This window comes from Octopus sinensis, linkage group LG2, assembly GCF_006345805.1.
Source record: "Octopus sinensis linkage group LG2, ASM634580v1, whole genome shotgun sequence".
Classification (NCBI taxonomy): domain Eukaryota; kingdom Metazoa; phylum Mollusca; class Cephalopoda; order Octopoda; family Octopodidae; genus Octopus; species Octopus sinensis.
Window position 1 is genome coordinate 188,448,663 of NC_042998.1, and position 12,293 is coordinate 188,460,955.

A 12,293-nucleotide genomic window follows, 5' to 3' on the forward strand; every position below is an offset into this window, starting at 1 on the left:
TGTTTGTCCCCCCCCAAATCGCTTGACAACCGATGCTGGTGTGTTTACGTCCCCGTCACTTAGCGGTTCGGCAAAAGAGACCGATAGAATAAGTACTGGGCTTACAAAGAATAAGTCCCGGGGTCGATTTGCTCGACTAAAGGCGGTGCTCCAGCATGGCCGCAGTCAAATGACTGAAACAAGTAAAAGAGTAAGAGTAAAGAGAATATGTTTGCTTGTGTCAATGGTTGAGGTGAGGTAGCATCTAAGAACGTATATTATTTTAGGTTATTGTATCCCCCTTCCTCTTTATTTATCTATCTGCCTGTCTGTCTGTCTATCTGTCTGTACATCTATCTATATGTGTGCATGTGTGTGAGGGAGAGAGCGGGAGGACAGAAAATGGGAGAGAAAGATGGGGAGGAAAAGGGAAAGACAGAAAGACGGAAGGGGAGAGAGACAGAGACAGAGAGACTATGTTGTTTTGAGAGACGATTATTTTTGCAGCCGAACGTACTACACGTCGTTAGCTATTAATTTAAACAAATAAATAAGACCTGTTTAATTAGGAAACAACTATTTCCGGTGCTTTCTGTTTAACTACTTTGCCTTATCAATGTCGTTTTAGGGAAATACTGACTATTTTTCAGCTATTGCAATAAGTATATAATTCCCACTCTTTATACATATATATATATATATACATATGTATGCATGAATACCTATTTTACAGTCATATATATATATATATATATAATTTTAATCAAACGGAAACAAAAAAACAACAACAATGGAACAATTACAATATTATTATTATAGGCGCTCAGGAAAAGGAAGCAGGGAGGTATGACGTTTCGAGCGGAGCTCTTCGTCGGAAACATATATATATATATATATTATATATATATATATATAGATATATTATATATATATATATATATATATATATATATAATCGCTAGCCACTACACATTCTTTATTTCCTCTCTTGTTTCTTTCTGTAGAAGAGCGTAGGCTGGAAACGTTAAAGACTTTTTCATTTTCCGAGCGTTATACGAATAAGAGTATTATACAAATACATCTATTTGCTGTATATATCACCTGTCTTCGTCTTTTGTTTTTTTTATTCACCTCCTAAATATATATATATATACTATATATAATATATATATATATATATATATATATATATATATATGTAATATATATGTATATATAGTATGTGCATATATATATGTATATATGTACATATATATATATATATATATATGTATGTATATATATGTGTGTGTGTATATATGTATGTATATATTTATATATATATGTATGTATTATATGTATATATTTATATGTTTATGTATGTATATATATATATGTTTATGTATGTATATATATATTATATAAGTACTTACATACCTAACGTAATGTAAGTCATGTAAAATATATAAATATATTTTGTGTAGTGTAAACTGTATCTGATACAGCACCCAATACTCTAGGCCAAGTGGATAGATACATTTATTTTATCAAGATTGAAGATATACTTCGATTTTCGCTCCAGTAGTCCTCTACGGCCCAGCCTGGTGCGAATCTCAGAGAATGTTGTAATTTTGCACGCACACACACACGTACGTACACTACACACACACACACACACACACACACACACACACACACACACACACTCTCTCTCTCTCTCTCTCATGCACACACAAATATGGCAAAAAATTTATTGTTAAGTAGTACCTCCATCTACCTATTTATTAGCGTTTCTTTACACTCTTTCAATGTGTTCATCCTCCTTCCAATCTTTTCACCCTTCATATTGCTTCACTGCTCCTCGTATTTTTCTATACCCCGTTTCACTTTTCTCCCTATCTTAGCTCGTCTATTTCTCTTCTCTTCTACTTCTCTCTCTATCTACTTGCATCTCTCTCATTCTGTATTTCTCTCTTCGGTTTCTTTGTTTCCATCACGCAATTCAGTTTCTATATCATTATATTTCATTCTAGTTTCCTGTCATTCCTCCATTTTCCTATTACATTTTACCCTATGTATCTCTCAGTTTCTCATTACTTCATTACATACAGCTATTCTTGATCATCATTTGATTAATTTTTAGTCAGGTCTTTTTCAATCATTCTATCGTTATATGTGTCTATTTTCACCAAACTTTTCCACCATTTTGTCACCCTCTTACAAATTTCCTTCTCGAATATCTCGTTTATTTGTTACTCATAATTTTACTCTCTAAAACTCTTGCTTTATATGTGAATGACGTAAAGATTCATGGAATATAGTAATAATTAACTTTTATGGCTGTTAGCTATATTGAAACTCACATTTTATGAGCCATGTAGCTTGCTATAATTAGTCTTCCAATCTCCATTGCAGCAGTGATTAAATACTATCATATAACCCTCAATGAAAGAACAATTCGGTATATTTATCAAAATTTATGGATAATAAATTCTGCAGTGGTTGTCAATCATGTTCAGTAGTCACCAACAAGATATAAACACTGTATTGAGTCACCAATTATTTATGTACATATCTTGTTCAATTGCAGGAAAACCGTATTGTTACTATTGATTCATGTCTAGTAGGAAAGACGCAGTTAATATTCAGAACTATTAATAGAATTAATTACGGGCGTTTACTAAAAGATAAGCTGTATCCGAGTGGAAGTAACCTGTGTATTCTGTAAATAATTTAATTCATAAATTAATTATTGTCACTCCGTATGCTTGGTTTATTTCATCCATCGCTTGTTACCATATTTCAGTTAATGTGTTTTTAGCCAATAAAACATTTCTTAACTTCCACTTCATTTAGAGATGGTTGCATACACGGAAAGCATATACGAAATCAGCACATGTCTCTTACTTACCTTTGAATATGTGAAAATACGACCCAACATAATTTGTTATTTGAATATTGATATTCGATACATAATTTAACTCGATTATTAAAACAAAAATTTTAATATTTTATCAATAGGTAGTGTGCACTTTTCATGTATACTTTTCCCTTTTTCTTTCTATTTATTTCCTACATTTCTGACTTATAAACAATTATCTAATGGCGTCGCTATATTTATCAATTTATAGCTTCAGCTTATACTTTACTTATTAACAATTCAAATTTCTCTTTCTAAAGCGACAGCTTATGTCTGATATATGGATATACGAAGGAGTACCCAAAAGTAACCGGAAACGTTCTTTGTGGGACAAGCCCGGTGTAGCTTAGGCTTCCGCCGCTAGAAGCCACTTGATGTGACCGTCAGGTATCAGTCTGCCGACTGGCGTCGTCCTATGGAGTCGTACTTCCACGTAGTGCGTCATTGTTTGGCAGTACTTCTCCCCTGTTCGTCGATTTTTGCGATCGCTAAAAGGAAAGGGCAACGAGTTCTGTGAAATTATGTTTTCTGCTGGAGAAAATGCCGCCGAAATAGTTGTCATTCTTCAAACAGTTTATAAGGACGCTGCCATGAGCTTTAGGAATGGACACTTGACGCTTGAAGACCAAATTCGTTTAGGGTGACCGTCGACCTCCCGAACGAAAACGTCACGAAAATTCCTGAATTCCTCTTGGAGGACCGTCGCCGAAAAATTGACAAACTTGTTGGTATAACTGGTGTATCCTGGAGCTCCTGCCAACGAATTTTGAGCGAGGAATTGCAAATGAAAAGAGTTGCAACAATATTTGCGACTCACTTTCTCATGGAATATCAAAAGCATGTCGTGAACTGTAAGAACATTTGGAAGTTGATCCGAATCTCTTTTCGAAGGTCATCACTGGTGACGAAAACCGATGCTACGGCTACGACCCGGAAACAAAGCAGCAATCAAGTCAATGGAAGCATTCAATGTCACCAGACACCCCAAAATATGCATCAAATGAAGTCCAGTGTCAAGATGCTGCTGAATTTGTTTCATTGATGCGAAAGGAATTGTGCACACAGAATTTGTTCCTCCTGGTCAAACCGTTAACCAGACATTTTACTTGGAAGTTCTGAAACGTTTGTGAGATGCGCTAAGACGAAAACGCCCCGACCAGTGGCAAAGTGGAGAGTGGTGGTTTCATCATGACAATGCACCTGCGCACACTGCCTTGAGTGTGGGACAGTTTTTGACCAAAAATGGAATGACACCGCTTAAACACCCTCCCTATTCACCTGATCTTGCTCCCTGCAACTCCTTTTGTTCCTCCGAATGAAAAAAGTCGGTAAAGGAAACGTTTTGCAGATGTGGAAGAGGTGAAGAGGAAATAACGGAGGTGTTAAAAAGCATCACTTCGCAAGAATTCCAGGACTGCTTCGAACTGTAGAAAACGCTTTCTGGGCCGAGACATTGTTTCAAATGGAGAATACTTTGAGGCGATAAATGTGTAATCATATAAAACAAAGTAAAAAAAAAAAGAATATTGCAAAATTCCGGTTTCTTTTGGGCACCCACCTCATATATATTTGCACATGTATGTTACACACACACGCACATACAAATACGCGCGCACACGTCTTACTTGTTTCAATCATTACACTGTGGCCTTTCTAGGGCACCCTCATGAAGACTATTTTGTCGAATGAATATACCCCAGTACATATTTTTTAAAGCTTGGTACTTTTGATCACTTTTGCCGAACTAAGTTATGAGAACGTAAATACACCAACACCGGTTGTCAAACAGTGGTGGGGAATAAACACAGACACAGACATACACACACAAAGATCTTTCATCTTTTACTTGATTCAGTCATTAAACTGCGGCCATGCTGGAGCACCGCCGTGAAGAATTTTTTGTCAAATACATTAACTCCAGTACTTTTTTTTGTTTATTCTATCGGCCTCCTTTGTCAAACCGCTAACTTACGGGGACGTAAACATGCCAGCACCGGTTGTCAAGCGGTAGTGTGGGGACATCACAGACAGAAAGACTCACACACATTCACACACACACACACACACACACACACACACACACATTAGCTATATATAGATGGCGAATTGGACTAATTTCTTCATATTTTGAGCTGTCAAAATATCATCACTTGGTTGGACGTCATCATACACACACACGCACATATATACACAAATAATAAATAAATAAATATGTATATATATTATATATATATATATATATATATATATATATCAACTACAAATATAGGATGAAATTTTTTTCAGAAAAAAAATTCATCCAAAGGTGGCAGCATATTTCAGCACGACGTATATTTATAGTGAGTGTATAATGATATGTAGAAATTGACGATTTAAAAGTCTATTATCAGCATATTAGCATGAAAATAATTTTTCTTTTGCCCTTGTTTTATAAGTTTTATATATATATATATACAGAGAGACAGAGACGGACCGGGTGGGAGAGAGATTTGAAGAGTAAATAAACACTGTCAGATTTTACAGATTTTGCTAGAAATGATATAAGGTCACTTGATGCGTGTAAATTCTCAATCTACTTGTTAGCAGAGATGCTTTGTGCAGTTTCTAATGACTGAAACTGTTTGGCTATGTGTAGTCTCTGCACATACAAAATGGTATAATAAAGAATGCCTATTTACTTTTGATCTCTCTCTATCTCTCTCTCTCTCTCTCTCTCACACACACTTTCTCTCTCTTATTCGCTCGCTCTCTCCTATACAATATTGACTTATAAAACTTTTAACGTATTTGGTAGTATACTACGGTTGCAGAACGAAATACTGTCCTTGTTCGCAGTTAACAGTATATACACACACACACATACGCAGTACGCACACACACACACACACACACATGTACGCACAGACACACACGTACACACACACACACATACGCACACATATAAGGCCTCTAAGTCTCAACAAATTCTCAGTTTCACATTACCCGATGATTCCTAATGGCAATTTCATTATATATAACGTTCCCATAAATCCAAACGCGACTCACACAGAGCTGCTTTGTATATGCTCTTGGTATACAGTCATTCAAAATGTAAGCAGACACCTAGCATTTCCTCATATCTGCTTCAATCCCTGCTCATTTGGACCCATTTAAACTACATACCATTTCAACTTGCACCTTGGGTTCTCAGAGATATTAGACTTTTATTCTTTTGGTAGCCTTTGTGTGACTAATGCTTCAGAGTGACCAATGCCTTTTGTGAGACCAATGTCTCTGACGTTTATATACAACACTGTTTATCAGTGGAAAATTGAGATACACTTGTACTAATAAGCTGATGTTGATTGATTAACGTTCAACATATTAAGCAAGGAGTAAATAAATTATTTAAAATATTTTATGAATTAAATGTATATCTCTTTCAATTTCCTCTATATCATCAAGTTCATGCTTCTTCTTCTTCTCTTCTTCTTCTCCTCCTCCTCCTCCTCCTACTACTACTACTACTACTACTACTCTTCCTCCACTTCTCCTCTTCCTCCACTTCTCCTCCTCTTCCTCCTCCTCCTCTTCTTCTTCTTCTTCTTCTCCTCCTCCTCTTCTTCTTCTCCTCCTCCTCCTCCTCTTCTCTTCTTCTTCTTCTTCTTCTTCTTCTTCTTCTTCTCCTTCTGTATATTGTTTTCATATTTCTCTTTCAAGATGAAAACTTCGTCCCCAAGAATCGGAACGATGACGGATGTAGCGGAAACTGCAAGACGATCGTGATCGCTGTCGTGTCTGGATTCCTGTGTTTCACATACGCAATCATACTCATCTACTGCATGTGGCGCTGTCATCGGCACAGGCGCCACAATAACAAAACCAACAAGAAATACCCTCCGGGCAGTGTTTCCATGTCAGCAGTACATTCAGACTATGTCGAAGAACAAAACCGTCTAGTATCACAAAGTAACATGGCCGATCTTGCAGCTCCAAAATCTATAGATGGACACTCAGAGGTAAGCCAGTTTCATGCGCTGTAAGAGAGAAGAAGTCAGCATTCCAAAAGTAAAATCTCGGCCTTAATTCTTTCTCAGAGGAGCTAATAACATATTTTTATTATATGTTTAAGGTGTTTTCTTTGTACATATTGTTTTTCATTGTTCGTTTTTGTACCTAATTTATACAGTAAAACATTCATTTAATATAAACTGTGAATGTTTCTCTTTTCATTGAAAATTTTGTTTATTTAATTTTTTGTTTATTCTTAATTTAATGTTGACATGTCCCGAAGTATAACAAACACAGAATATATAAGTGTTATAGAAAGTATGTTGCATCGCATTACGTTGCCAATGAAATGCCGATTTTTTTTTAACCTGAACATTCAGTTATTGATGGTAAATAATTGAATGGATTCTTCTAAACCGGATTTCAATTGCAATCATTTCAAATTGTCGTTGGTGCCCGAGCATTCTTAGAAATTTCCTCAGAAGTTAATAAATCCTACGAAAAATTTTCAAGTAATTTCATATTTTACTAAAGATCAAAATAAACCGTTTTGAATATATTCCGTACAGCCTCCCAATTTTCTTAAGAAATAAGCATTCCATAAGTGAATATAAGAATATCAATCAAAGTAAAAATATCATGAACGATAACATTAGCCATATAAGGACCTGTGATTTGATAGCCATTGGCTAGCCAAGCTCAACAATATATATATATATATATATATATATATATATATATATATATATATACATATATGACCAGATATTGATTGATTTTCGTTACTTTTCCTCTCTGCCTGTGTGGATTGTTTTCAAGTATTTCGGTTTTTCTGGGAGTCCCTTTTTAAAGTAGAAGAAATAGCTAAGGGTTTTTGGCTGCTATTTCTAAACTTTGGTATGTGGTAAAGCAAATCTTTGCTGAACCCTAATGATTAAGTATATATATATATATACATACATACATACATACATATATATATATATATATATATATATATATATATATATATATATATATATATATATTACATGATACATGTTTCATGCAACGACTTGATCAAAAGCAAACCTTGCGATGAATTGCGAAGGTACGGAAGAAACAGTCACTGAGTTAATGATATTGAACATTCAAAGACTTGGAAAAAAGTTACTTGTCACGTTCAATAACTATATCGTTGTTGAGACCAGCTGACAGAACAATAAAACACTCCAGCACTGGTGAAGCAGGTTGTGGTCAAGATATTCAAAGAATACATTTTCAATATAGACAATTTGAGAGAGACAAATTAATATATATTTGTATGTGTGTATCTATCTATCTATCTATCTATCTATCTACCTATCTATCTATCTATCTATATATATATATATATATATATATTATATATATATATATATATCTATATATATATATATATATATATACATATATATTTGTATGTGTGTGTATATATATATATATTATATATAATATATATATATATATTATATATCTTTCACATTAACTCTTTCTCTTCTTGTTCTCTTTCTTCTCACCTCAAGACTTTGGTCTGTCCGTCTATTTCCCTTTCTTTCACTTTCTCTCTCACTCTGTCTGTCTGTCTGTCTGTCTCTCTTTCTTTCTCTGTACACACTCACACACACACACACATACACACACAAGCAAACACATATAATATTGTCAGTGAGGTAATCGCACAAATATATTTACACATAGAAATAAATGCACATACTTATATGCGTAAGTATTATAATTCATAAGATAAGTAATTATACCATATGTATCCATGTATATACGTGCTTGTGTGTATACATATGCTTGTACGTATATATATGTATGTATATGAATATGTAGAGTGTGTGTAATATAAATTTACATAGGAACTTGTATACTCATACAAACACACAAACACACACACAAACACATATACACACATACATACATTTGGTCATGATAATTTTCGGAACTGCCTCAGCTAGTTGAAATAATACTCCACATTGATGGTGTGGCCTCCTTGAATATAATCAACATGCAGAATGTTTTTTGCATCCCAAGAACTGATGCCATCTCTTTACCTGCAAATAAAACGCCTTGGCATGCTTTGGAGTAGATGAGGAAGGAGGTTTTTCACTGCATAGATTGTTGCTTTTTCTCTAGTTCAAAGTGATGAAGTCAACACTCTTCCTGGTTTAGGAAAAGTTCAAAGAAACCAGCTGGATCTGCCTGAAACATTGTCAGATTTTCCCGCGATGTGATCAACCTGGTGTGCTTTTGATCAGGTGTCAAAAAACATGGTAGCCACCGAGCAGAAACATACATCATGCTAAGTTCCTTGATGTTACTTTGATGGTTGCGCATCTAGAACTTGAGTTATCATCAAGACCCCAGCTTTTTTCCGTAAGCTGTCAGTTCAATTTTCTACTCCCACCATACTCCTCTTCAGGAAACACGTTACATTCCACGCAATTCCAAACCGATCTAAGCTCTCGATGATCCACGAATATGGACTCATATGTTAAGCTTTGCGATAGTCAGTCAATCCAGGCCATTCCCAAATGTGTTCTCCTTTGTTTACAGTCTTGCATTACAATTTCGTCTATCAATAGTTGATCTTTGGTACTTCTACTGTCGTAATATATCGTTCTCACCAAGAAATTTGTACAGTTCTGCAATTCTTCCTGACAGTAACTTCCACATTAATGGGAGGCAAGAAATTGGTCTTTAATGCATCGTTCAGACAGAACACTGTTCGTACTTTTGCCAGCCAGCCGGGGTTTCTTCTCCATTGATCAATGCATTAAATTAATTTGCGATCAATTTATGGCACCTACTGAATTTTTTTATCCAAAATCCCTGTACGCCATCAGGTCTTGCTGCTTACCAGTTGCTTATCCTTTTACTAATATTTCAAATACTGTCTTCTGTGAAGTGGATAGCCTCTTGTTGGGGATAAGAAGCTGTTTGATTCAGGCTACACAGCCGTTCACTTGTAGTATTATGCTGTTCTTGCTTACTTGATATCTTACCTCAGAAAAGTCGACTTTCATCAGCATCAGGAACTAAACTTTCACGTTTTTTTATCATCCTCATTCTCTTGATAAAATCTTTTTGGTCGGTTCTAAACAATTTGTCTTGCAGGTATTGCTTAATCCGCTATTCAAACCTAGTTAGCTTTGCTTTTTTTACAAGTATGCGCTGCTTCAGTTCTTCAATTACAATATTCAGCCTTTTGTATCTACGCCATATTTCTTCCTAACTTTTTCGAATTTCCATTCATTCGTAAGTTCGCCATTTCTTTTCCTGATAAGTATTAACACTACACTGTTCAAGGAGTTTATATCTCCTGAAATTTCCACCAAGGCCGTTTATTTCCTCTTCTATCCATCGCTGTTCTGTTCTCAGTAGTTCTAAATCCCATCCTTTCTGTTACAATCTTACTAGCAGCCTTAATAAGATTATTTGTTTGTGAGACATTGTTTGTTTCAATGGGTATCAATACATTATTGACTTTACTCGTCTCTTGATTTAGTCTCCATTGGTTAACCTTCTTAAAGTCGCACATAAATTCTGTCCCTTCTGTATTTAATAGATCAAAAATCTTATCTATTATTAATCGATCTTCATTGTTTGAGTAGTCACTGATCTCAATTCTTTCACAATTCACGGGAGTATATTCTTGCGAACAATTGTTCCTGTCTTACAGTATACCATATACGTTTCTTGCATGCCCAGCATCAACTGATATCTTTTGATAGCTTCGAGCTCAAATTCTGTTAAACATCCATTCCTCCGTATTGCTCATGCTTGGTCACATAATCTCTGCAGTAATTTCAAACAGATCCACTGCCTTCCATTCACTGTGCATTCGTTTTCTGTACCCACGCTATTCGCATCCACGGGGGTGCTCTGGTAGTAACACTCCACAACCAGGTTTATTTGTTTACTCCACTTATGTCTTGTTGCATGACTAGCAGTGGCTGGATTTTGACCGGGCCCACCCTGCTGTACAGTGGAGTACCTGCCGGGAGCGGCATCTCCATCATAGGTTCTAGTCTCTTTCACACCGTTATCGTCGTCTATTCTGCTTGGCATTTTCACTCACAAATGAGGTGTGTTTTAGGTTACTACCAACCGGTATTTTTATCGAGACACCATCTCTATCAAGGTAGTCTGCCAAGGCAGCAGGGACTTGCTCCCCTGGTTTTGAACTCGGAGTGTTCCTTCTAGGTCGCTTGCCATCCAAGGCTAACGAGTGCAGCCTACCCGGAGTACTAGTTATTTGAAGGTGCCAGATACTTGTCTTTTCCTGCTTTTTGTTGGTTTGGCGAAGGAGTCGTGTTTGACGGTCAGGGGATAAATCCTGCGCAGGCCATTGGAGCATTTTATAAGTGATGGGCGCTCACCTCCCCTCATCACTCCAACATTGACAAAAAAGTTAAAGAGAAGAGAGAAAGAGGAGAGAGAGAGAGAGAGACAGAGAGAGACAGAGACAGAGAGAAATAATAAATAAAAATAAAAGGAAAGGAAGATCAACTAGAGAGGGGAGGAAGCCATTTTACACAACATGTTCAGTATAATCCATGCAGATCGAGAGGGTGATTGAGAGGACTGCTTAAGATTGGTTGTAAACATGGAAATGAAGTAGATATTGAACATAAGGGAAGATGATAGGTGAATGGGACGGGCGCATCACCGCCGAGTAATGCCCAAACGAGAAAATATTCTGTCGCGAAAGAAATTAAAAGTTGCAGAGACATGTCATATATTTTGTAGATATATCTTTGTATTACATTAATTTCATAGCTTACAGTGTTTTGATTGGGATTCTCTTGGTTGTAAAGAAAATTCCAGGATGTTTTTAGTAGCAACTAAAACTTGTGCCTTGCAGAGAGGGAGAGGAGAGTTAGAGACACAGACAGACAGAAGGAGAGAGAGAGAGAGAGGAAGAAAGAGAGGGCGGAATGAATTAGAGAGGGAGGATGTGAGAATTTACCTTGTGGGGTAAAAGTTACTTTCGAGAAATTAATTAAATTCAAGAACGGGACAATTAAGTTCAATTCTACATTCTAGAGCAATAAATTAAATAAATTAAAAGTTGCAGAGACATGTCATATATTTTTTAGATATATCTTTGTATTATAATAAGATCATAGTTTGCGATGTTTTGACTGGAACTCTCTCTTGTTGTAAATAAACTTCCAGCATGTTTTTAATAGCAAATAAAGCTTGTGCTTTGCAGACAGGGAGAGGCAGAGAGAAGGAGAGGGGGAGGAACAGAAGGAGAGGGAGAGAGAAAGAGAAGAGAGAGAGAGGGGGAGAGCGAGGAATGAATTAGAGAGGTGGGAATGAGAATTTACCTCGTGGGATAAAAGTAATTATTATTATTATTATCATTATTATTATTATTCATTATTATTATTAT

At 35.9% G+C, this 12,293-nt stretch overlaps 1 protein-coding gene across 1 annotated transcript in view; it reads left to right on the plus strand.

The window, feature by feature from the left end:
* The window catches only part of LOC115229190 (proto-oncogene tyrosine-protein kinase receptor Ret), a 280,998-nt gene that overhangs the window by 121,246 nt on the left and 147,459 nt on the right, over positions 1 to 12,293 (plus strand). Inside the window, exon 15 of the mRNA XM_029799591.2 lies at positions 6,578 to 6,876. Coding sequence (XP_029655451.2) covers positions 6,578 to 6,876 — 299 coding nt within the window. The remainder of the gene's footprint in view (positions 1 to 6,577; positions 6,877 to 12,293) is intronic.